This window comes from Pan paniscus, chromosome 18 (assembly GCF_029289425.2).
Source record: "Pan paniscus chromosome 18, NHGRI_mPanPan1-v2.0_pri, whole genome shotgun sequence".
Lineage (NCBI taxonomy): Eukaryota > Metazoa > Chordata > Mammalia > Primates > Hominidae > Pan > Pan paniscus.
In genome coordinates, this window is record NC_073267.2 from 83442341 (window position 1) to 83468883 (window position 26543).

Genomic DNA, 26543 nt, shown 5'->3' on the forward strand with positions numbered 1-26543 from the left:
ATGTGTCCTTCAGGGTGACCCCTGTCCCCACAGCCCAAGCAGCCATGCTCCCACTGAATCAGCGGTCACCCCCACTTCCAGGAGCCCCTGTGATGGAGGGGAGGACCTGGCAGCAGATTGGTGGGAAAGCTCCCCTCCTCGGTGGCCACCACACGGCACACGTGGTCAGACCCCTCATCAGGTTCACGCTGGCCCCTTGCCAGTCTTTCACTAAAAGCATGTTCTTTGTTGTCTGCACACCTGAGAAGCATCACCTCCCCCAGCCCCATAGCTCAGGCAACCAGCAGGGCTGGTAGGGTGATGGTCAGGAACAGTTTTCAGGGGCTGAGAACTTGATAATGAATTTCTTTCTGAAGCTTGAGAAGTTGTTTCTAGATGGGACCTGCAGTATTCTCTGGATCTCACTATTTAGACTTCACCTAAGGATGCCAGGAAACTTGGAAAGATTTGACATTGGTCACTCCAGCAGCTTCATTAATTAACAAGTAGCTAATGTGTACCATAATGTGGTATCATTTATTTATTTTTTGAGACAGGGTCTCACTCAGTCACCCAGGCTATGAAGGGTGACTGGGCTTCATAGCCAGTCACTGGGCTATGTGGAGTGCAGTGGCACAATCACGGCTCACCTCGCTGTGACCTCCTGCCTCAGCCTCTCAAGTAGCTGGGACTATAGGCACACACCACCATGCCTATTATTTTTTATTTTGGAGTAAGAGGAAGTCAGTTATGCATTTTTCTTGTACTTGGTAAATCTTTTTTTTTTTTTCTTTTGAGACAGGGTCTCACTCAGTCACCCAGAATCAAGTGCTGTGGTGCAATCTCAGCTCACTGCAACCTCCACCCCCCGGGTTCAAGCAGTTCTCATGCCTCAGCCTCCCGAGTAGCTGGAATTACAGGTGTGCACCACCATGCCTGGCTAATTTTTGTGTTTTTAGTAGAGATGGGGTTTCACCATGTTGGCCAGGTTGGTCTCAAACTCCTGACCTCAGGTGATCCACCCACCCCAGCCTCCCAAAGAGCTGAGATTACAGTCATGAGCCACCTCACCTGGCTACATTTTTTATTTTGTTGTAGAGATGGGGTCTCACTATGTTGCCCAGGCTGGTCTTGAACTCCTGGGCTCAAACTGTCCTCCTGTCTTGGCCTCTCAAAGTGCTAGGATTACAGGCATGAGCTACCGCAGTCAGTCAGTATCATTAAAAAATGCATATACAGTGGTAGGTTCGGAACTGGCCCCTAGAAGCCATTTTCCATCCTCTGCCTCCTTGGGCCCTGCCTGCATCTGAGCCAGGACAGACAAATGTGGGTGCCCTTTGTCTTCAGTGTATTTAAACACCGAGCGTGTCTTGTCCATCGTTGTAGAATGCGTTTCTCAGGAAGCTCTTTCTCTTGTCCCGGTGTCCTTTCAGCGTGTTTCCCTGGGTTGCCCTTGGACAGCCCCGTGCGCTTCTCCCTTCTCTCTCCGCATGCGATTTAGCAGAGTCACGAAGATCACAGAACCCCCACAACCCTGGCCCCGTCACAGAAACACACCCAAAAGGGTTTCTGCTGCATGCGGTTTGTGAAAGGCCGCCCAGACCAGGCACCTCTTCCATGGGGAAGGAGAGAGCTCCTGTCTCTGAGCAGGGGTGATGTGGCCCTCGGAGGGGCCTGGCCTGGGGGACCCATGGCACAGAATTCCGCCTCAGGTGGCACTCGCCACCCTGCAAGGGAGCATGCAGTGCCCGGGGAAGAGTCCTGGATGGGCCAAGTCCACTTCATAGCCCAGGCAGGGATGGCCACCAAAGCGGCTCTTGGGATCTGAGTGGATGAGGGAGTTTTCTGTAGTTCAGGGCTCAGATGCAGTGAGTCCCAGGAGAGTGGGGGCCTTGGGTCATTTGCCGTTGTCCTCGTCATTGTTCCATCTTTTAAAGGCACCTGTGGCACCTGAGCATCTGCCCTCGTCCCCAGTCCTAGGTTCTCAACTGTGGCATTGGGAGGTGATCTGCAGGGTACTGCATAGCCATCCAAAGACCCCAGAGCTGAGGTGCCCTCCACCGGGCCTGGGGTCCTGTGCTCCTGTGCTGTGGGGAAAGAGAGAGTGATGGCCTGATGGTGAGACCGATGTGGGGGGACACGCCTGCCATGAGCACCATCACACAGGCCCAGAGGACACGTGCTATCCAGGACTGGCACCATGGGATTCACCTAACCCTGTCTGCAGAGCAGCACCAGATCCGCCAGCCCGCAATCCACAGCTGGAGGGGCCTGGAGGGTTCGTATTCTGCAGCCCAGAGAGGCACAATGGCTGTCCCATGCAGCAGACGGGGACAGAGCTGAGACGAGAGCCACGTCTCCTGATCTCCACACACCAGGACAGGACCTCAGACCTGGCAGCCAGGGGCTCAGCCTCATTAGAGAGAAGCCGGGCCCTCCCATGGGGTCGCCATCCTACCCAGGGTTATTTAGCCTGAGGAAAATCCCCACAGAGACCTCTCCTGATGTGACGCCATCCTTGTCCTCCTCTTCCTTCTCTTCTTCTCCTCCTCTGCTTCCTCTTCCTTCCTCCCCCTCGTCTTTCTCGTCCTCATCCTCCTTTTTCCTTCCCCACCTCCTCCTCTTCCTCTTCTTTCTCCTCCTCTTCCTCGGCTTCCTGTTTCTCCTCTTCCCTTCCTCCCATCCCCATCCCCAGGGCTCTCATCCCTGCCCAGGATGGCTCCCACTGACTCCACCCACTCAGGCAGAGGTGAAGCACCAAGTCAATCTATACATCCTTTCTGGCTTCCTTCTAGGCCCCAGCCCCACCATGCCGGCCTGTCCCTTATTCTGGCCCACTTCTGGTCTGTAGCCGGCATACTCTCCCAGGAGCTCCCTGGCACTTTGACGGTGAACATCTCTCCAGGTCTGAATCTCCCTTTTGACTCTTGCTCAATAGGACATGTGTCACCCCCTCTTCTCAGGGATGTGTTTTTCCCCTGGCTTATCGCAGTGGCTCGCATCATCCACTTTGGCCTCTTTGAAGCCAAGCTGAGATGATTCAAGTGCACTCAAGTCAGCGCTCATTTTTTCTAGTCCTCCACCAGTCTGTTTTGAGCCCCGTCTCTCACTTTCCTTTTTCGCAAGCTGCTTCCTTAAGTGCTAAGTTTTGTGTCTCTTTATTCCCTCAGAAGGGGTGTGACCTGCCCCGGCCCCAGTCTTGAGCTCCAGCTCCAGACCACATGGGCGGATAGCCCCAACATGGGGCCATCGGGGCCTCCTCAGTACCCCAGGAGAGCATTTTCTTCCACCTGATTGTGGCACTTGTGTCTCCGTTTCACCATCCACCTCGTCATCAGTAAACCTGTGTCCTCAGATGGGCCCTTCTGCCCCCAGGCTTGCTATTTGCATATCCACTCCTTTCCCTCTGAAGGAAGAACAGTCATCCAAACTTGACAACTCCCAGCCCTTCCCACTGCTTCAGAGAGGAAGGTGCCTTGGAAGCTCCACCGTGCCCGAGACACTGTCTTGTTTTCAGCTTGGTCTTGCCGTCTGCCCGGGAAGCGTTCTCCCTTTCTTACCACATAACACATGCTTCAGCACCCCAGATGTGTCTTCTTTCCTCGTCCTGATGAAAGCGGTGTGGCAGCCTCAACTCCCTCCAGGCTCGATGCCTGGATGTCTTTGGTGACTGTAAATTTAAAGAACATACTATTTGAAAGTGCACAAATCATGAGTGTGCTCTTGTAAATTTTCACTAACTGTGACACCAGGGAATGAGCCCTCTGATCAAGAAATAGAACATTTCCAGCACCAGAGAGGTCATTTTCACGTCTCCTGCAAGTGACAGCCCCTCCCCGCCTCCCTCAAGTACTGACTCCAACACAAGAGGTTCATCTTGCCTGGTTTTGAGCTTCATATAAATGGAACCGTACAGCTGGTGCTCTTTTCACAAAGCCTGGCTTCTTTGGATCCACACTGGGTTTGTGAGATTCGTCTGTGTTGGATGTCACAGTAGTTCACATTTCCATGGAATATTCTGTATGACGATACCGTGATTTATTTATCTCTTCTAGTATTGATGGGCATGGGGGTTATTTTCGGTTTGACACTATTATGGATAATGCTTTCTTATGTGCCTTTTGATAAGCATATAGACACATTTCTATTAGGTATATACCTAGGAATTGCTGGATTGGCAAGCAGACATACCATGGGCTTAGGGAGGTACTGTCCAAAGTGCTTGTGCCAGCTTCCACTCCCGTCAGCATTGTGGGAGAGTTCCAGTTGTTCCACGTCCTCACCAACACTTGGTATCATCAGTCTTTGATTTTAGCCATTCTGATTAGGGGTACAGTAGTATCATCTTGTGGTTTTAATATGCATTTCCCTAAAGACTAATGAAGTTGAACAACTTTTCATAGCTTAGTGGCCTTTTGGATATCCTCTTTTGTGACGAGTCTGTTCAAGTCTCATTTTCCCACTGAGTTTTTGGTGTTTTTCTTATTGATTTGTGGAAGTCCTTTGTATATTCTGAATCTGAGTCTTTCTCAGTTGTATATACTGTCATTATCTTCTCCTATTCTGTGGCATGCCTTATCACTCCCTTAATGATGTCCTTTGATGAACAGACGTTCTTTATTTTTAATCTAGTCCAGGTAATCAATTTTTCTTTACAGTTAGCATTTTTTTTTGTTTTGTGATGCTTTTTCGGGGAATTAGGAGCTCATGGAAACATACCCATGAAGCCGCCTGTTTCTGAGTGATGATTGTTCCGCATTCCCAGTAAGCGGATGCTGAGCATGATCCACCTGGAATCAAGAGGTGTTTTTTCTTAATTCTTGACAGGGTCTTGGAAACCAGCTAGTCCAGCCTGTTTGTGCTTTGTAAAAGCAAAGTTTCCTAGCCATCCTGCCAGCCCTCCCGACCTGCCAGAATCCAAGGGGCTTCTGCGGCAGCCAGGCCAGCAGTGGTCTGCAGCCTGGAGCTGGGAACCACTAATCTTACTGTATTGGGCAGCACCCTTTGGGTGGCATGTGGTAGGAACCCAGGTCAAAGGCACCAAAATGAGCAAAGGAACTTCACTGGCCTCTGTATCCAGACCAAGACCAGGGTCAGCAAGATCTCTGTAGTCTTTGAGGTCAGCCATGCTGTTTTGGTCTCTTCCAAGTGGCAGAGACACGGCCACCACATCACCTGGGCATTGCATCCCAGCCAGTTATGATCCAGAGGGAAGCTCTGATTGGCCCAGACAGGGCCAGTGGCAGGGAGGTGGGGCTGAGGGGTGCTGTGAGTGGCAGCCCTAACAGAACCCCACGTGGAGTTGGGGAGCAACAGCACACCTAAGGAAAGGGGTCACTCTTCCCACGAGATGCTGAGCCAGGAGAACCACAGGGGCTGGCCATGTGGCTGCCTTCCCAAGCACAGTTTTCTTTCTTTCTTTTTTTTTTTTTAAGAAGGAGTCTCATTCTGTCACCCAGACTGGAGTGCAGTGGCGCAATCTTGTCTCACTGCAAGCTCTGCCTCCTGGGTTCATGCCATTCTCCTGCCTCAGCCTCCCGAGTAGCTGGGACTACAGGCGCCCACGACCACACCCGGCTAATTTTTTGTATTTTTAGTAGAGACAGGGTTTCACCATGTTAGCCAGGATGGTCTCAATCTCCTGATCCCGTGATCCGCCCGCCTTGGCCTCCCAAAGTGCTGGGATTACAGGCATGAGCCACCGCACCCAGCCCCAAGCACAGTTTTCTTAAAAGAGAAATGCAGACGGGGATCATCACTATCTCCTCCTAATCCCTGTGAGACTGAGTGACGAAGCATATGGAAAGTGCTTAGGAGACAGCCTGGCACCTAGTAACTTGTGCACTCAGTACCAGAAGCAACTAGTAGATAACTGTGAGGAGCCGAGGAGCTCCCGGGGTGAGCAGTGGCTGGTCACAGAGCCAGGCTTGGCCCAACTGCTCCCTCGGGCTCAGCTCCTGGAACGCAGGTGTTCTGGGGTTGACTCACTTTCTCCTGTTTCTAGAGAAGAGTAAGAGAGAAAGTTATAGAGTCATTCAGATGAATACTTAAGGCCGGGCGCGGTGGCTCATGCCAGTAACCCCACACGTTGGGAGGCCAAGGCAGGCAGATCACTTGAGCCCAGGAGTGCAAGACCAGCCTGAGCAACATGGTGAAACCCTTGCCGCCCTACAAAAAAAGAGAAATATAATTAACTGAGCATGGTGGCATGCGCCTGTGGTCTCAGCTACTCAGGAAGCTGAGGCGAGAGGGAGGCTTAAGCAGAGGTTGCAGTGAGCTGAGATTGCGCCACTGCACTCCAGCCTGGGTGACAGAGTGAGACCCCTGTCTCAAAAAAAAGAAAAAGAAAAAAATGAATACTCAAACCCCAGCACTCTCCCGTCTTCTGTCCCCCAACCCACCCAGCAACTAGCTCTTGTCCAGTTCTGTGCAGTCAGGACTCTGGACGGCACATGGCAGAAAACCAATTCTCACCCTTACAGGAAGAAAAACAAAGGTATCAATACTATTCAGTGTGCCGATCTATATCCAGAAAATACATTCTATACTTTTTTAAAAAAAGAAAAATAAAGGTAGTGTGCAGGCAGAGGCGAGGATGGGCTCATTTAAAACTAGAAGTTCAAGGCTCAGGCCACCTCCTGTCCTCAAGTCCTCCTCTCCCCCGCCACAGCTGGCTCTTCCTCCTCCATCTGCCCCATTAGTGGACAGGCCACCCGCTTTGTGGCCAGATGGCTCGCTCCGGCCCTCTCGGCACCCCAGCCTTCAGCACCTGTCCTGGGCTCATGTCCCATGGGACCCATCAGTGTGGCCAGAGTGCGCTGGTGCTGATTGCCCTGAAAAGGGTCGGGTGCCCACCCTCAGACACAGGAGCAGGTGTCATGGGCCGTCATGGTTCTGGAACCAGAATCCAAGGCCATGGACATCAGGAGGCAGAGCCAACAATGGTGTGGACCTGGTGGTCTGGGTTTAAATGCTCACAGAGGAGGAGTGTGAAGCAGGCCCTACCAAGGGCCACCATGGGGGTAACTGAGGGAGTGACTTTTTCACCTCCAAGCAGCCAACTCCTTCCTTCCTGCAGGAAAGTGGGAGGGTGAAGCTGTATATGTGACCCAGTGACCCTCCAGATCCACAGTGGGAGCAGGCAGTGAGGAGGTGGTGGCCAGGTATGGCCTCCAGCTGATTCCTCCTTTGTGGCCTCCTTCCGCCAACAGCACTATTTCTGGAAGCATCCATGCAGGCAGAGCGGATGGGTCTTCTACCCTTTGTCGTGTGTGGAATTGGGAGTGGACGCAGGCCCAGCACCTCATAGCAGGGCCCGCTTGGGGCCCTGTCTCCATACATGTGACCCAGGCCTGGGTAGCCGCAGGGCCAAAACTGATCAGAGTCCCAGAGAGTCTCAGTCAGGGAGAAGCCAGGAGGGACCTTATGGGCCAGTTGGGTTCTTTCATACAGAAAGAAACTGAGGCTTTGATTTCTCCTGTAAATATTTGCTGCCTGCTGCCTTTGTACGGAGGAGGGCCTGGGCCAGGCCAACATGGGCCCAGCCTCCACAGACCGGGGAGAAGGTATTTCAGGGAGATGGGAACATCTTATAGGGGCTGGACAAGAGCACTGGGGAGTTCATAAGGAGAGAGCTCCCTGGCTGGGGAACAGGGGTCAAAGATTCACTCACTCCACACAGAGGGGCATTCCGCAAATATTCCTGAGTGCCTGGGATGTGCCAGGCCCCATGCCAGCTGTGGCATGGCTCACGCCTCCCCCGGGGCTGCAGCCTCATGGGAGGGGCCCACAGGGACAAGTAACGAAGAAACAGGTGACCTGGTCTTGTGATCCATGCTCTGAAGAAAACACTGGGGGAGGTGGAGGGGGGTCCTGAGGTCAGGCCTGTGAGAATGGGGGTGCCCCACAGCGTCAGCAGAGCCAGGAAGCTGTGACCTGGATCCGAGGTTTTCTGAAAGCATAAAAGTGCCCTAGTTTTCCCCTCTCCTCAGGCTCCACTGAAGCTATGCCAAGAATTGGCTTTTAAAGGCTGCCTGAAATGTGGTTTGGAGCCAAAAATCTATAGAGCCAGCGCATTTGTGACCTTGTTGAAAATGCTTACTGAGGAAAAACAAGGGGGTGGGATTTGGGATTTTCTTTTTCCCTTGTAAAATTTAAAAATACATGTATCTGTCTGGTCTGTCCCCACCCCTTCTCTATCCCGCCTGCAGGCCCTCACCTTGGCCCGACAGCCCCGACTCCACCGCATACGCGTCTTCCATTAGCCCACACCTCCCCCATTCCCAATCCCTGGCCATCTCCCATGCATCAGTAATGAAAAATACCAAGTGGGTAAAAATAAGGAGCCCGGTTATAGCCCTGGAAATTAGGCCACAGCTGTCAGGCCGGGCAAGAGTGCTCGCCTCTCTGAGAATGGAACCGCCAGGAGCAAGGGCTCGGCCCCCTCCCTGTAAGGGTAGATCAGAGTTTCACCCAGGGGGCGGTAGGGCGCTGCTGCTGTGCTAGGCAGGCAGGGGAGCCAGGAAGCGCCATGTATCACTGAGCAACCCTGTCCTGGGTGTCCGTCAGTGCCTGGCACAGTGCCCACCAGTGGGAACACCGCAGTGGGCAGAGCTAGTCCCTGCCCGCCAGGGTTAGTCACGATTGCAAGCATAGCATCGCAGAGTGGTGATGCTTGGTGAAACAGATGTGGGGGAGGGGGTGCCCAGCCTGTTGGGGGGGTCTGGGAAAGCTTCTGAAACGTGACATCTAAGCTGAGCCAGGAAAGATGAGTAGGAACTGGTCGGGGAAGGAGTGGGGGAGGTGTTTCTGACACAGCAAGCAGTCTGCTCAGAAGCCCAGAGGCCAGTCCCCACACCCTCTGGGCAACCTGGAGTGTGGCTGGGAGGCCCCTGGTGGCCTCACCTCTGAGGTACCCTGTGAGCCAGTGGAGGGCTGAAGCAGGTTCAGAAAACCTCCTCCCCCTGTGTGAGGGTGCCCAAGTCCCTGAGATAGGCCTTCAGATAGGCAGTGGGCATGTGCCAGGCTGTGCCTGAGGTGGCTGGCTCACAGAGCTTCCAGTGGGACGGAGGGAAGTGGGGCCCAGGGCTCGCCAGTGGGGGCAGGTGGTGAGACCCTCACTTGTTCACCATGACAGCTGTGGCCCTACACACTCTCCTCTGCCATTAGTCTCGTGAAACACCACAGGCTAGTTAGGAAGCCGGCTCAGGAAGCTGGCTTGACCAGGGTTCTTGCTGCTGTGTCATTCTGGAAGGTTCAGTGCTGCTAGGACAGGCAGTTTAAGCAGATAATCTGGACTAAGTTTAAAACCATCTCGACACCGCAGACATCCCTGCCATGGACTTGTTTGGCTCTTCAGGGTACGCTGGCTTCAGTCAGCTAATGCCAGGTGCCTGTGAACTCGGCCAACTTTCCTTGTCCACTCATTTTTCCTGAGAAGAGTCAGCTTTTTCCTTCCTCTCCCATGAGCTGAGCCCCTCCTTCCAGCCCTTTTCCTGAAGAAGACCCCCACCTACCTCTGTCGGAAGCCCCCTGCCCCCACAGTTGACAGGTTCCTGGAGTCACCTCCATTCCTGCCCTTGAAGCCTGAGCGGCTGTCCCGGTCCAGTTGTTTCTGCTTCTCCTGGGCCCCCCAGTAGCATAGTAATTGGTTTCTCAGATCTTCAGCTGTGTGCCCCGTCTGTGAATATTTCCCAGTCCCTGACCCTCGCAGGAAGACCCATCTATGATCTTACCCCTGTGGGGATCCTCAGGGGAGAGAGATGATGGAGAGATGACTGATCCTTCCAGTTTCTTCTGTCATTCCTGCCAGTGATGCCTAAAATAGAGAGCAAAAATGCCACCTCTCTGCCCCAGCCCCCTCCCCGACCCCCGCAGCCCAAGGTCGCAGGCCCCCAGGATGGGCCCTGGGCCTGGTAAGCAAGCAGGCCACAGGAGAGGGGCACTGGAGCAGCTGCCGAGTGCCCTGTTTCCAGCAGCTGCAGAGATTTGTATCTGCAGTTACCGCTCCTGGAGGGTCACAGCCTCCGTTTCATTTTTGTGGTGTTTGGAGAAGAGTTCAAGCCTCTCTCCACGTATACACAGGCCCACAGGCCCAGATTCGGGCTTCCCACAGCCAGCTAATGGGTTTCTAGGAGAGAAAAGATAGCAATCAAATATGTGCCCACAGGCTGGGCGTAGTGGCTCACGCCAGAATCCCAGCACTTTGGTAGGCAGAGGTGGGTGGATCACTTAAGCCCAGGAGTTCAAGACCAACCTGGGCAACATGGCAAGACCCCATCCCTACAAAAAAAAAAAAAACAAAAACAAAAACAAAGATGCTCCTGAGCAGGAGAGTGGGGAGCCCAGGAGGCAAGTGCTCTGGGTTGATAGAGGGGCCCAGAGGAGCAGACATCTGACTCACAGTGGTGTGGCCTCTGGGGAAGGTGCCTCCCTAAGATTTCATCATCTGTGTCTCCTCAAGCCTGCCCTCTTCCACGTCCATTCCCCTGGCCATTCTTGACTGGGCTCTTCCCTACCCCCAGGGGAAGGACGTCTGGAAAGGCAGCCCGAAACCCTTTGTACTTTAATTGGAAGAAGGTGGGAGCCTGAGGCAAAAGTGATTCAAACAGCACCCAGAATGGTGGTCTTCAGGGCGGAACTGTGGTCAGCGTTTCCATCCTCAGACCCCGCTCTATGCTGGTGGCTGCAGCGCGCCCATCATAGCCAGGCTGTTCGCGCACGGTAGCTTTTTTGCTCTAAGTGGAGATGGGGGCTTCGTCTCCATTGATAAGACTTTCCTCATCTGCTGGCGATTCTATTTTAGGAGAAAGCCTCCCCCTGTAGTAGGCACTCCTGCCTCAAAGTGGAGCCAGGCCTCTTTTTTCGTGCTTGTATTATGCTAATCACTCCTTGCAAGCAGGCAGACTTTGTAGGAGGTTTGCCTGGTTTTAGATGAAACATACGCCTTTGAAGCAAAGAGCCACCGTAGCTAAAAATACCTTTTCCCGGCTGTTGATCCTCTCATTTGTAAAATGCATGTTTCCATTGTTAAACCTGCAGCAGCCCCTCTAGAGAGGAAAGCTCCACTATCGTGGCCAGGCTGGAGCACCCATGCCCTGGGGAGGTAGCACCTTCCCCAGCCCTGCCCGTGGGCTCCGTCGCCAACCCTCTCCAAGAAGGAGTCCAAGAGAAGCACACAGAGGATTCTCAATACTTTATTTTCTGTTTAGAAATATTAAACCACATAAAATAAAAACTGAAATAATGCAGAATGGTATAGCAGTAAATGGGAAAGACCCCTGACCACCTGCCACCTCCTCCCTCAGAAGTAGCCTCTGGGTCTCAGCTTGGTGTGTTTCTTTCTGCAGCCCTTTCTGTGCATTTATCAGCATGAGGCTTGGTCTGGTGCTGGTTTGGCAGCAGTGGTCTCTGGACTCGGAGAGCTCTGCAGCTTGCCCAGGTCCACCGCCTTCACTGTCTTTGTGCAGAACACATCTCCCTCCGGATCCTGAGCCCGGCTAGACACTGCCTCTACGCTCCCAGCCTGAGCCCAATGGCTCAGGGTCACTGTCCCTCCCCACGGAGGCTGCCATATCCCAGTATTAAATCTGTCCACCCGCCTTTCTCTGTCGGTGGTTACCTCGTGTCTTTGCTCAGAGGGGCAGTGGCGTGATCCTGGTGGGGAGTGGAGGGAGCAGGCCTCTTGCCCACCAGCGCAAGTTCTGCTATAGGGCGCCTCGCCTGTAACCCAGAGCTAGGACTAAGACATGTCCCCTCGGGTGACTTCCAAGGACGCCTCATGTCTGCGGCCCTCTTATTTCTCACGCGTTTAATCCAGGGAAGATTTCCTGGGCTGGCAGGGAACATGTGGATGAAAAGCCTATTTCATCCGTCTTAAAATTCTCTGAAAAGGGCTGATCACAAAAGGAATTTTTTCAGCCTCCCGGGAGGGGGTGGGGGAGGGTACAAATAGGAGAACCCCTCCCCTTCCATTTGGCCGAGAATAACTGAAGGAGCCCCCTCCCAGCCATGCTGTGGCCCACCACTACGGCTGTGGCACCTCCATCCTCCCAGTCCTTTGAGACTCTGATCTTTTTACCGGCCTCTCAGAGGCTGCCGTGGGGCTGCTCTGATATTTGCTCTTTGTTACCACTGGTGAGCATTCATGTTTAACTTCTCGTCCTGTTTCCTGACACTTATCTCAGTGCTCTTTAAGTGGGCACTTATAAAGCCTAGAGAAAGCCATCTCAGTTCATAAAATTTCACAAAACCCCTGGACTAAAGATGTGAAGACAAGAAAGGCACTCATGGCTCTAGCTCCTAATCACAGCCAGAAAGGCAGGAATGGCCCGTGCCCAGGGCAGCAGCTGTGAGCTGTGCTTCCTCTCGGGGTGCTGGGGCTATGCAGGTGGGCCAGGCCACATGGCTGTCAGGAGGCCAGGAAGAGTCCAAGCACAGGTCTTGCCCAAGAGCTGACCTCTTTATCTTTCTGTTTGAACAGAGGAGGCCAGGGCTGTGCACAGCAGGCTCGGGACCGTGAAGGTAGAGACCAGCAGGGAAACAGTGAAATGCCAAGCAGAAACGTAAACCAGGACCCAGACTCTGCACAGGCGGGGGTGGGGCCTCAAGAAGGCAAGTGTCAGGGCCTTCCGCCTAGAGCTCCAAGGCCGATCCAGGCCCTGCTGCCACCCATCCTCTCAGACTCCTGCCAGAGTCTCCTCCTTCCCTCAGGAGGGCATCGCCATGCCTGAAGCGATCGGGCCTGGTGAGGCAGTTGCAGGCAGCAGGTCTCTGGCCGCCCCGGAAGCTTGCTGAGAGTACAGATGGTGGGCCTCCTGGAGGTGAGGCCCGCGCGTGGTCCATGCATACAGCCAGGCTCTGGGGTCCCTCAGTTAGGGTATTCCTGGATTGAGGGACCCTCCTTGTTCTAGAGGGTAAATGCGCAGCCTTCTGGGTGGACGAGGACACTGATGGGACAGGGGCTAGCGGCTCCCCGCTGAGGGACGTGGAGCTGAAGCCATGTGCATGGCGCCCAGGGCAGAGCACTCAAGGTGCCCCCAGAAACCAGAATGGCAGCCCCTGGCCGGAACTCCTTCAGAGCGCAGGAGGTCCTTTGAAGGAAAGTTGCCATGGGAACACGAGAGACTAGTGAATCACTGTAATCACCCAGGGCCCATGACCAAGAGGACAGCCCATCTGGTTAAATAATTTGGGGGAGGGAAATGTTGACACGGGGCTATGGCCATATGAACACTGGGGCTGCTGGACCCAAGTTGGGCACGTGGCTTCAAGGCCAGAGGGGCCGAGTGTGGGCCCTGCCGAGGCCTCCGTGTCTTGGTCCAGCACCGACGAGGCAGAAGGGGAGGCTCGCCATCTGTAAACTGTGGAATACGCAGCAGCTGGAGTGCTCCCTGGCCTGGAACAAAGGGACTAGTTTGGGAATCGTCGCCTGAAGTAAAGGAAAACAAACAGCTTGGTGATCAGAACACGGGCAAGGGGTGTCGCCAGACATTGTTGGGGCCGGAGTAGCTCTGGCCACCTTACTCGGGTCCCAGCACTGCTGTCCCTCACCCGCCTCATTCCTCACAAGTCCCCCCGCGGTTTGCAGGGGAAAATGGCAGAGATGCAGGGATGCCTTTCCATTACCTGTCCCAAGACAGACTCAATCTCAGAGGACCCCGTGTGAGGTCACATGCCACAGGGTGAAGGGGTGTCTCTGCCCTGGGCATACAAGCTGCAGGGAATGGGTGGGAAGGGGAGCCAGCCAGGGAAGGGAGGTCTGTGTCCCTTGCAGATGCCACAGAGCATGGGAACATGTTCATGGGAACATGAGTGCCAGGTCAGAAACCCAAGTTCTGGCCCCTCTGTGGCCCTGGCTGTGTGGCCTGGGACCAGTCCTTGGCTTCAGTTCCTTCCTGTCCCATGCGGGTGGCAGGGGCATGCAAGGGCAGGCAGGGCCAGGAAGCAGCGTGCCAGGCGGTGGCGGCCTCCTCGTGGGCAGGGCTGGCCTCCACGGGGGCAGCTGAGCACATCCTCAGGAGGAAATCCTGCTTAGAGGGTTCAAGCCCAGAGGGCTTCAAAGGGAGAGAAAGGTTACAGCTGCAGTTCTCCAGCAGAGCCCAGGAGGCCCCAGGGCAGGTAGGGTTCAGGGATGCCATTTCCCTGGCCATTTCCCTGGCAGTGTCAGCCAGGGAATGTATCAGCCAGTTCAGAGCACCAGCCTTGGCCATGTCTCCCTGGGCACCAGGAATCTTTATATTAAAATCACCCCAGCCTGGACCTCAGGCAGTAGCTGGCCTGACTCCCATACTCAGGAGCTGCTGCTCCCAACTGGTTTCCGGGAACCTGCTGTTGGAGTCAGCCCAGTGGACTTTCTCCACTGGGTCAGAGTTTGGGTCCAGGCCACAGAACTATGGCTGCAGTTTCAAGGCCCTGCTTCCCTCTCGTACCCTTGGAGACAAACCATTGCCCTAGGAGGGTAGAACTAAGTGTGGATCACAGGCCAACACCATCCCAGCCAGGTGTGGTCAGTGCCATCCACCCACAGAGGTGGCTCCAGCGGGAGAGTGGGGTAAAAGGAGCTGGCTACAGATATGCTGCCCCGGAGCCACAGGAAGCTTCTGGAGAAACTCGCTCCAGTCCACACCAGAAGGCCCCAGTGATCTCTGCAGCTCAGGAGGTCCAAACTGTCTTCCCGGAAAAGTGTGTCTAAGGCTCTGTGCTGTGTGGGCCCTGGAGCTTGTTGGGGGACAAAGGGGTGGGTGGGCAGCAGTGAGTACTTGGTGCTGGGGTTAGGCTGACCGAGGGGGTCTTTGGCAAGGCCTCTCATCTGTGCCGCACATGGCATTCTCTGCTAGAAAGGGCTCTGGGCTGAAATCACAAGTGGCCCATGCTGAGGAGTTGAATGTACACGATGTTCCTAATGTACTGTCATTTGTGGCCAGGATTAGGAAGGAAATGGTGATTCCAGCTTGGAGGAAATCCCTGTGGCAAGAGAGGGCAGGAGCCCAGCAGGGACCCAAGGGCTTGGGCACTTCTCAGCACTTCTTGGAGTTGATTATCATGGAGACAACAGGATTTCCTTTAGTGGCCAGTCCCTTTGTTTTCATTTGCACTGAGGATTCAGCATGCAAGAAGGTCCCTGCGGCCGTGCCACGGCTTTATGGCTGGGGGACAATGGTCTCCAGGCAGGGGCCAGACCGGCCGCACTCTTGCCCCTCCTCCCCGCACCCAGCTGTCTCCTCACCCCGGCCTTGCCCTCCTCACACTGCGTTTTTCTCCAACACCAAGACACTATCTCAGCAGATACCCCATCGGTCCTCCCTGCTATCTCGGCTTCAGAGCCTCCAGCACAGGGTTACACGCCTGTCCCCAGCCCTCGCCATCTGACCTGCATCCAGCCGTGTTCTGGGGTGTGTCTATGTGGGATAGAAGGCGCAGCCTCTTTTCTAAGACACAAACGCAGACCTCATTGTGAGTCATACACCTGCTGAGTTCCCTCACAGGGACTCCTTGCAGAATGTGAAATGCTTCCGCCAGAGCCAGACACCCGCCAAGAACCCTGATAACACAGTTCAGAACCCACCTGACTCTGAAGCCCCTTGGCCTGCAGTTCCATGTGCATGCCCAGCCCCACGGCCAAAGTAACCCAGGCCACCTTGTCCCTTCCTGGAAGTTAATTTTCTGTCCCACAAGCATTCATCTCCCCCATTGCCTGTAGGGGCCCAGCCCTAGGCCTTGTGGTGTAAGCTGAAAAGGAACCAGGGCTCAGGGAGGGCCCAGGGGCCAAGTACCACTTTAGGAAGGAAATTGGTGGGAACTAGCAGCAGGTGAGGCAGGAGACAGGGGAGGGCTGTCCTGGGAAAGAACAGGGGGCTTGAGTACCTGTGAATGGACACAGGGGACGGGGTGGTCAGACTGAAAAGACACATGGAAAATAAGGCCAAGGCAGGTGCGGTGGCTCACGCCTGTCATCCCAGCATTTTGGAAGGCCAAAGCGGCAGATCACCTGAGGTCAGGAGTTCAAGACCAGCCTGGCCAACATGGTGAAACCCAGTCTCTACTAAAAATACAAAAATTAGCCAGGTGTGGTGACGGGCGCCTGTAATCCCAGCTACTCAGGAGGCTGAGGCAGGAGAATCACTTGAACCCAGGAGGCAGAGGTTGCAGCGAGCCAAGATCACACCAGTGCACTGGATGACAGAGCGAGACTCCATCTTAAAAAAAAAAAAAAGAAAAAAGGCCAAGCCAGCCCGATGGGCCAAGGTAGAAGATGACTTCCATTCTGAGAAGGCAGAGCCCCTCCCGTGGCAGCAAGGGTCATCTGACTCCACCCTGGGCAGTTCAGAAAGCGGGAGTCAACTTGCTCTCTAGAGCAAGCCCCAAACTTAGGGTGGGGACCTGCTAATCCTGGGGGGCTGAGGCTTCAGCTGCCTCTGTGAGACTGTTTCGTTTTCTGTGGCAGCTCCCACCCAGATGAGACCTTCTATGGAGATCTCTAGATGAGCCCAGCACAGGTGTCTGGGACCTCCCAGAGCCCGATGGCACCTCCTCTTGCACAGAGGGACAGATGGCTAAGAGGACTGAAGGCCTCTTCCTGTGCCCCTCCTCCCTCCATCCCCTTTCCACCAGCTCCCTACAAAGCCCAGAAAAACAAGTTCCGCATCCTCCTCCTCCTCCTCCCACCCCACTCCCTGCAAGAAACTTTTAAGTGTACCAGACACATCGACTGCATTAAACACGATGAATTTTTAAGGCATGAGTTGGCAGGGTTACCATGGCTGCCTTTGCCCTGAGGGGCACACTGCCGAGGATTGATTGAAATAAATAAAACAGATTTACAGTTTTCATACTTGGAAGCAGAGAGTTGGAAGGGAAGAGAGCAGAGGGGGAGGGGCAGGATGCAGTGAGATTCTGGAGCGTTCTGGACTAGAGATGGGAGGCTACTCCCTCCTCTCCCTATCCTAAGGTTATACTGACCCAAAAGCTGCTTTCTCTTTAAATTCCTAAAGGATCCCAGCTGTGGGGCAGGAACAAGGCAAGGAGGAGGCCCTTTTCCGGTGGGAGCGGTCCAGGCCTTCTCTGTAGTTTGTAGCCTTGATATTAGGTTGCACCTCAGATTTATTGGCTGTGAGACTCCAGGTATCTCCTAGGAAAGTACTGGGGTCCATTGGCCTTGGACCACTGAAGGGGATGGATGTGGGCACCATCCAGCATCCAATGTAGAAAAGAAACAAGGGCTATCCAGGCGTGGTGGTTCACACCTGTAATCCCAGCACTTAGGGAGGCCGAGGCGGGTGGATCACTTGAGGTCAGGAGTTCAAGACCAGCCTGGTCAACATGTCGCTACTAAAAATAGAAAAATTTGCCTAGTATCGTGGCACATGCCTGTAATCCCAGCCACCAAGGCAAGAGAATCGCTTGAACCCGGGAGGCAGAGGTTGCAGTGAGCTAAGATCGCACCATGGCACTCCAGCCTGGGTGACAGAGCAAGATTCCGTCTCAAAAAAGAAAATAAACAAGGGCTCGCCCCTCTGTGCATGGTCAGTGAGCCACAGGCAGCTGGGGATGGAAATGAAGGAAGGAGGCCTGGCCATAGGGAGAAGGGAGGGGCCTCTGAGCCAGGATGCCCTGCCCTCAGCAGGCACCTGAAGCCTGTTGCCCTCCTGCTGGTTTGCCCAGTCCTAAGGCGACTTGCAGAGAGACCGGTGGAGTCCACCCAGCCCACACTGTCCTCAGAATCAGCATCCAGCCCAGCCTCTGAGGGACCTGGAGCCAGGACTACCTGCCCAGTCACCCATGTAAGAACCCCATCCCCATCCAGAGCTGCCAACAGCCTGCCAGGGAGCACAGCGATCACTGACCCCATGCCCCATGACACCCTCTGACCAAAGAGCTGGGCTTGCAGGCAGGTTCCCCACCAGGCCAGTGGGGCTAGAGAATTGGACCTGCTGGGGTGGGAGATGAGCACCACCAGAGGGTCCTGGTGCCAGACTGGAGAAGCAGAGGCATGAAGAACCCGATAGGGTAGTTGCAGGGGGTGGTTGGGCAGTAGGAGGAGACCTTCCTGTATCTGTATCCAGTGAGGCCACTTGTGTGAACTAGTCTAACAGGAGGTACCGAGCAAAATCACCCACACTCTTGCCTCTCATGGGGCCACCAACAAGGCTCCACTGGGAAGGATGTCCCATCGATGGCACGCGAGAGTGGACAAGGTGGAGCATAGCGGAAAACTGAGGAGGTGGGGTACACCCACCCCTCCTGGAACTTGCCAGCTGAGGCTTCTTCTGAGTCCTCTGTTCATCATGGGGAGGGCAGCGTTGCGGGGCCAGTGAGGGCTGGAGTAGAGAGAGCAGCTGAGGGCATGCCGGGCGGGAGCAGGCGCCCCCAGCCTCCACGCTCATCTCTCAACCTTGCTGTCTCTTTCTAGGGTTTGAGTCCAGGGTCTGTCCCCGCCAGGCCAGCTGTTTTCCACGCTGCTGGTGGCTTATTGTTTGGGATAGTCAAGAATGTCAGAGGCCCCTGGGAGGGGATGGTTGCTTCAGTCTCCATTTCCCCATGAACTTCTCTTGAGTTCATCTGATGTCCTGTCCACATCCCTGCCCTTGAGCGCCAGGTTGGCCCACCTGGGCAGAGAGGCAGGCTGCGTCCACCAAGGGCCCTGCAGGCCAGTGCTGGCAGAAGGGCATTCCTGGGCCCTCGGCCTCTCCTCCTCCCAGGCTGAACACTCACCCAAAACACCCCCACGACGGGTCAGATGCATCATCCGCTGCTGCCTTGGTCACCCTCTTAAGAAGCCAGGCCCAAGGAAGGAGGGGTGGGGAGGGCAGAGCCTGCACCCAGTGAGTGCATGGGTTCCCATCCCCAGCAGATGGCTCAGCGTCCTAACAGTCACTGGGCAGGTGGGGGCGGGGGGCCAGTAGCATGCCCCTGCTTGGTGACCAGAGCCAGAGGAGGGTCCCCAAAGGGAGCCGGCACAAGTATCCCGAGCAAACAGCAGAGGGACCTGGGAAGGATCAGCCAACAGTGAGGATGGGGAAGTGTTTCTGGCCTTGGTCACTTCGCTGGTCCTGTTTTCAGAGGGTGCAGGGACATGAGATCATGGGAAGTTTCATGTCTTCCCTGAAGCCACATGGCAGAGTCCAGCTTCCCTAGGGCGGAGCACGGCAGGGAGCCAGAATGTCAACTCCCCACAAGGAGACCCAAGCTCCGTCCTCTGCCCTCCTGGGCCTCACCTGCAGCACGGGGCTCTGCTCCTACAGACACCTGGCGAAGGAGCCATTCCCCAGCTCCTCCCGAGCGGGCTCCAGCTGTCCCTAGCCTCTAACGTGCCAGGCTCTGCCCTCCCCAGGCTCCCACAATGAGTCTGTCCTAAAAGGAACTGCTCCCTCTCTCCCACTGTGAGCTGGCCCTCCTCATGCCCTGCTCCAGGCCTGCAGGAACTAACCAGGTGGGGAGAGGCCACTGGCCACAGCCAGCTGCACCCTCAGACAGCAGTGTTTGCACAGCCCCTCTTCTGCTGCTCTGCACACAGCCCCAGGCAGGAGGGGTGTTGGGGGGTAAAGCCCCCAGGAAGTCTTGTCCTCCAAACCAAGGCCTGGCTTTGCCCAAATCAGTGACCTGTCTTATCCCTGGAGGAGATGCAGTGTGTGGCCCCTGCCCCCAACCCAGGACAGGACAAAGAAGACAGTGCCAGGCTCCAGGCTCCCATCCATGCCTTTCTCCCACCGCCCCTTCTGTTACCATGAGGCAGGGCTCCTGCCAGCCTGGACCACATGACCTTAGGGCGTGACTGGCCAGTCTAGAGCCACCCAGACACTGCGGCACCTACAAAGCCAGTTGACACCTTACTCCTCCTGCCCACCCTGGCCCAGGTTTCACCTGAAGCAGGGGCTGTGTGTGGATGCCAGGTAGGGGTTTGGGAGAGCATCTCCCACAGAGGCCTGCGGCTGTCCATGGCTGGCACCTGATGTGTGCTGATGCTTGCCAGTGTTAGTGATGGGAGGGACGGTGACACGAAGGCTCACACCAGCCTGGCAGGTGTGGTGCAGTCACCTCCAGGCAGATGCTGCTCCAGAGCAGTGGGGAAGGCTGCAGGGGGATGCAGAGCCACGTCTCTCCTACCCTGGTCTCAGCATGAGCCTTAGCCTTGGCCTTGGGAGGCTGCCCCAAAGGGAATGTTCATGGGCAAGGCTGTGTAGTCTCAGTTCTTAAGGCTAAGTGACCGCCCCCTCTGCTGGGCTCCGGGAAGTTCAGAGCAGGCCGAGGGCAGGTTGCTCTTTTGAGAGCGCCTGGGTATGTGGCAGAGAAACCAAAGAGAAGCTGGTCCCGCCCCCAGCACAAAACCAGACCTGAAAGGGGGAGCAGCTGTCCAGGTGGCAGCCAGCAGCCCAAGACGGGGAGGCAGAGCTGGGTCCACAGGGCCTCTGGGCTGTGTGTGAAGGACACAACCAGTGACACAGCCCCTGCTGGGCCAAAAGCTCCATTGCCACTGAGGGAGGAGCCTTTCCTAAATGGCGTGTGTCCTTGCCTTCTGGCCACATCCCCCCTGCCTGTGCCTGAGTCATCGGGATACACCAGAGGCCCCCTTACTGACTCGACACACTCCCCTGTGGACCCCTGCCCTCCTCCAGCCCCATGGTGGGTCTCCAGGGTGGTACAAGAGGTCCCCTATGCCCTCCCAGACCCTGTTCAGGTTCCCTCCCACCCCAGCTCTCTGCCTTGTTTCCAAGCACATTCCAGGCCATTGTCTCATGACGAATAGCGTTTTCATGCGGGTGTTGGAAAATATGGGCACATGTTTAATGCTTGCAAGCTGTGCTCCACTGTTGACGCTGCGCTTGGGAGCCAGGCAGGCAACTCAAGCTGGGCTGGGGCTCAGCAAAGAAGTGATGATGCAGCAGCCCTGCAAGGCAGCCATCTGCCAGGCCTCTGCCGAGCAGGGACAGCCCCTGGTGCCCACTCACAGCAGGCACTGGGGAAGCAGAGTGGTGAGGAAGAACTCAGGTTCTGGAAGTCAATTCTTCTAGGTCTGAATACTCTGTTCCTCCTCCTCCGGTCAGCTGTGGGTCCTCTCTGAACCTCAGATTCCTCTTCTCTGCAGTGGGGGTGATAACCCTGCCCAGGTTATGTGAGGACTCAGCATGACACTGCGAGTGGAGCTAACCCAGAGCCCAGTGCCAGGTGCGTGGGAACTCCAAGGCCACCTGTCTGTACAGATCCCGGTGTGGACTAGGGACTGTAGTGGAAAATGGGCCCTCTTTCCTCCCTCCCCAGCTTCCTGACTCAAGGGCCCACTTCTCACATCCTCTGCCCTGAGCCTTGCCTGTAGTAAGGGCCCCGTGAGCTGGCCAACACTTCCGCTATTATTACTGTCTTCTTGAGGCTTTGCAACGCAGTGATCTGGGTTTTCCTTCTCCCCAAACCTAGGGTGACCTGGGGTCAGGCAGGATGCGGCCCCCACCTCCTTCCCAGCAGTAGGATGGGAGTCATCCTCAGTGGAGGCCCCTCCGCTGTCAGCCCCAGAGCAGCCTCTCCAGGCTCTTCCTCCTGGAGCAAGGGTGGTTGAGCGAGCGGCTGGAGCATGACATGGCCTCAGCACTGCTCTCTGTGGTGCCTGCTCCCGGTCTCTCCTCTCCCTTTCCCTCTTGTGGTGCTTTAATTAGCAATGCTCAGAGGGAGACACCTCACTCAGAGGGAGACACCTCATGAGGAGGCTTGTGCTCCAGAGTCTCCTGGGATGAGCTGGCTTCCCAGGCCTCTTCAGCCAGCAAGAGAGTGCAAGATCTGGGCAGGGCAGGGCAGCCAGGCCAGGGCTTGGCCTGATGGGTGACAAGGGCAAAAATGTAACATCAGACTGCCGTTTTCCACACACTGGTGTTTGCACAGCACAAAAAGGCCTGCCTGGGCATGAACGGAGAGAATGCGCTGGCCTGGCGGAGGGGGTGGAGGGTCAGTGCACCTACCGTTCCGTTCGGGAGACCCTTGCTTCTTGGGGATGAGTGCCCTGAAAGAACTAGAACTTTCTCTTAGAAGGGGCTGGTAGGAGGGGCCTGCATTTCAGACTGAGGCTTCATCAGGACCTGAGGTTGGAGCCCAGGCCTCGATGTCTGGGAGGAGCCTGCCACGTGCCATTCCTGGCCAAGCCATCTGGCCAGGGCAGAGCAGGCAGAGCCTCTAGGGCCACGTGGGCTTGGCGAGGTCAGGAACCAAAAAACCCAAGAGGCTAGAATGCCATGAGTGGAGGAGGGACAGCAAGAGGGAGGCTGGAGAGGAACCAGCGAGAGGTGTGAGACCCTATAGGCCGAGGTGAGGGGCTGGGTTTGTTTCAGATCCAGGAGGAAGCCGCTAGCAAATCCCAGCAGGGAGGGGCATGTTCTGATGGGCCTGTTTTAGGATTGTCCAGTTGGTGTGTGGAGGGTGGACTGTGGGGGCAGGAGAAGCAGCAGGAGGCAGATCCTGAGACATGGGGAGATGGACCAGGCAGGAGATGCTGACAGCCCCCTAGGCATGGGGGCGGGTGTGTGGGGCAGGGTGGCCATGTAGGTTGTGCTCCCAGGGTAAGGCCCCCATACGTGCCAGTGGACCCAGCAGAGGGACTGGGGGTCAGGATGACTCGTGGTTTGGGCCTGAGCAGCTGGGTGGGCAGTGCCACCGTTTACTGAGATGAGGAGGGGGTTGGCAAGTCTATGGGGACACCAAGGGCTGGTTGTGGCCCAGCAAGGTTTGAAATGCCTGCTAGGTGGCCAGGCAGGGCCTTCCACCAGGCAAGCAGCTGTTCCATCTAGAGCCCAGCAGGGGCTCAGGGCCGGAGGGCACGTGTGGGAGTCACTGATTGGGACCACAGACTACCAAGAGGCACAGACTAGAGAGAGAAGAGCGGAGGGGCTACCCCAGCCCTGGGGGAGAGGTGGGAGGAAAACCAGGAGAGGGTGGTATCACTGGTGGCAAGAGAAGAGTTTCCAGAAAACTCCACTATTCCTGACCTTCTGTAACACAGTCAGCATTCCCCAGCTTCTCTGGGACACCAGGAGGCCTGGGTGCCCGCTTCTCCTCACCACCAGCCCCTCTTCCGTCCCTCCCTCCGCACCCTCCTCAGCCTGCCCTCACATGGGCACCACCCTGCCCTCTGCTGCCACAGGTCCCGCCTGCCGGCCTGGATCCCTGGAGAGCGCTGCCTGGCAGCGGCTCAGCTGTTGGCCTCTGTCATGGAGACGGCACCAGCTGCCGGCGACGGGCACTTGTGACCATTTGTCAGAACGCCCCCCTTCCTCCTGTGCCTGCCCTTCTGGAACATTTCTGTCCCACAGCCATGGAGACAGGGCTCATGGAGGGGTTGGGGGACCGGGAGGGGCCAGGAAGCACTGTCTGGGCTCTGCAGCAGGGCCACCACCTCCTGGCCTTTGGCTTGAGGCTGCCTGGCTGGGCTTTCCCTCTGCAGCCAGCAGCTCCCCAGAGGACTAGCCTTACATGGCTTGTTCCTCATCCTCAGGCTGCCCTCTGAGAACTTCCCCCTATTTCACAGATAGGTATTGCCCCTAATTAAGGTGGAAAAATTGTGCGGAGACATTGAGATCACACCGCTGGTAGTTGGGGACACCAGGCTGAGGCCTTCACCTCCCACCTAACCCCAGGGGAGCCCCCGGCATGGCAGGGTCCTGGTGGCATGCGCGGGGAGATGAAGCGGCCCTCACTCGTGCGGCCGCCACCCCCTCCCTGCGCCGCTTGTTTCTGTTTCTCGTGGTTTCTTGCCCAGGCCTGCAGGCTCCAGCCGGGGCAGGCTGGAACGGCCTGCCTACTGTTTGCGCTTTGTGGTCTGGCCTCTTTGTTACCAAATGCTCTGGGGTTGCTTTGGGGCTGGGGGTGGGGAGGAATCTTCTCCAGCCTGGCCCCAGAGCCATGGCTGGCATTCAGGGGCATTTGGGAAGCTGGGCCCAGGTCATGCGGAGCGGAGGCTGAGTCCAGCGACCTAGGAGGAGATGGAGGTGTTTCAGGCCTCCCACCAAGAAATGTGGCTCACGTCACTGAGCACCCAAGACCTCGGGGCCTCCGACGCCGTGTTGGAACTGTGGTGATGCTTCCCTGGAGACGGGACGCGGCGTCAGGCACTAGAGCTTAGCCCCAGACGGAAGGTGGTGTGGGCAGGGGTGCCACGCTGCCGCCAGCCCAGCACTCAGGAAGCGCAGTGCTGCACACCACCCTCTCACCAGCCACCCCGCTCATGCCCCATCCTGCCTGCATCATGCTGTTTTGGGGAAGCTTCCGAATCCCTGGGACTCCAGCTGGGAAGCATTGCCCAGGTGCCCTTCCCCTGCAGGCCAGGCCTCCAAGGGCACGTGGAAAAGCAGCGCGGATTCCTCCAAGCCTGTCCTCACCACCCACTTCTCACTGCTCGTGTCATCCGGCCCAGGGACCCTGAGGAATCTGCTTTTCTTCATCCTCTGGGTTCCCTTTTTGCCTTTTGTATAACAGGGAGGCTTCTCTTCACAGAGTCCGATCCTTAGCCCTGAACGACTCTTAACTAGACAAGAGATGGGAAAGGGGTCATGGCCCAGGGACCAGCGAGCCCTAAGTGACTCTGGCCGTAAGTGACTCTGCGACCTTAGTCAAGTCACTTCACCAGAGTTTCACCATCCGTGCAGTGAAGAAAAAACTCAGGGTCATAACGCTGATCCCACACGGATCTGTGCTCCAGGCCGCAGGGTACAGCCCGAACAGTGCAAATCCCTGACCTCAGGGGCTTCCAGGAGGAGGAGTGGGGCAGTAAACAGGTGACCGATGTGTGGAGAATTGGCTGGATGAAGATGAGTTCTAGCAAGAGAAGAAAGCCCAGCAGGGGACAGGCGTGTCTTGGCCTGGGGTGGGGGGCATTGCCCAGGCATGTGGGAGTTCAGGAAGGTGACGGGATCCCAGGAACTATTTTGGGTAGCTGGAGGCCCAGCTGTTTCTCTTGTGCCAGGAGATTAATATAGCGTGGGGCGCCCTGGCGTGGCTAGGCCCAGGTAGGCAGTGCTGGGAGGCCTAGAGGCAGGTGTGGCATTCCCCCCACCCTTCCCCGACCTCCCACGACCACAGGCCTCAGAGTCATGGCTCCACACCGGCCTCAGGAAAGAGCAGTTTCCCCAGGACGCTGCAAAACCAAGAGGAGGCCTCCCAGGCTGAGACACAGAGGCTTCCAGGTCGGCCTGCGCCCTGACCCCAGTCTGCCTGCTCTCCAGGCAGCTGTGCCTCCTGCTGAATGCGGAGAACATCTTCCACTCGATGGCAGACATCCTGCTGCGGGAGGAGGACCTCAAGTTCGCCTCGACCATGGTCCACGCCCTCAACACCATCCTGCTGACCTCCACAGAGCTCTTCCAGCTAAGGAACCAGCTGAAGGACCTGAAGACCCTGGTAGGCTGCGTCCGGGACTCCATCCTCAGGCGTCTCCTGCATGCCAGGGGGCACACCCTGTGTGAGCCCGCCCCTCGGCTGGCCCCAGGAGGCTCTCAGGGAGAAGATGGGGTTGAAATCGAGACTTCCCCTGGTCCACTGGGAAATAGGGATCCCGGGTGAGTGGCTGCGCAGCACTAACCATGGGTGCGTCACGTCACCCACACTGAGGTCTCTGCCCGCAGGAGGGTCCACGTGTCCACCCTGACCCCCCAACAGCCCTGCCTTTTCCATTGGTTGACACCCCAGTCCCACTCCAGGCACCGCCCCCTTGAAAACAGAGGCTCTGCTGGCCGTGGGCCCACCCTGCGTGGTGGTGCCACCCTCTTAGGGCCAGGCCTCTGGATTATAACCTTGCTGGCGAATCAGGGGTTAACAGCTCTTCTCGCCCTCCTTGGCTTGGCCCCTCTCTCCCACAGCTGGGCACATCTGGCTCCTAAGGCACCTGTCATAAGCCAAGGTGTCAAGTTTGTTGCCCATCCGTCCCAGGCTTTGGATGGGGATGCACCAACGACTGGTCAGAGAGAGCAGAAAGGACACTCACTCACTCTCACTCCCCTATGAACAAGGAGAGACGCGGGTCCCAGACCTCTCGTGTCCCGGCTGAGGGTGGTGGCTGCAGAGGCCGTGCAGGGACAGGCGTCATCCTGGAGGCAGGGACTCCAGGGGTTTCATTTCCCAGGTCCCCTGCCGGCTCAGACCCTGCTTACACCCTCCCCAGGAGCCTCAGGGATATCCAGGCCCATGTCCAGGGGCATCTGGGGCCAAGTGGCTCTGCACGATCCAGGCCACAGCCCTGCCTCCCTCCTGTGGTTCCTTCCAGACATTCACAGAGGCCTTAAGAATTTTCCTCGGGGGCAAGGGCTCCCCCAAGTGTGGGCTGGGTTCCTGGGTGGTTTCCAAGTGTTCGAAGTGGACTGCAGAGGTGGGGAGGAGATGGCATTTAAGTGTGCTTCCTCCCTTCCCTGCCCACTCCCCATCATCATCCCAGCCCCATGGGGCTCCGGGACCACAGAGTTCTTTGGGGTGGGGAGGGGGGACAATTACTGTGATTTTGCCAAGGGCAGACATGCCAGCACAAAGGACAGCCACTCCCAGCCAGGCCCTCGCAGCCACCACACAGCTCTGGGACTGGGAGGTAATGACAGGGTCTG

At 56.4% G+C, this 26543-nt stretch overlaps 1 protein-coding gene across 1 annotated transcript in view; it reads left to right on the plus strand.

Moving 5' to 3' along the window:
* Positions 1-26543, plus strand: part of VAC14 (VAC14 component of PIKFYVE complex) — a 113787-nt gene that overhangs the window by 77231 nt on the left and 10013 nt on the right. Inside the window, exon 15 of the mRNA XM_003829478.6 lies at positions 25176-25350. Coding sequence (XP_003829526.3) covers positions 25176-25350 — 175 coding nt within the window. The remainder of the gene's footprint in view (positions 1-25175; positions 25351-26543) is intronic.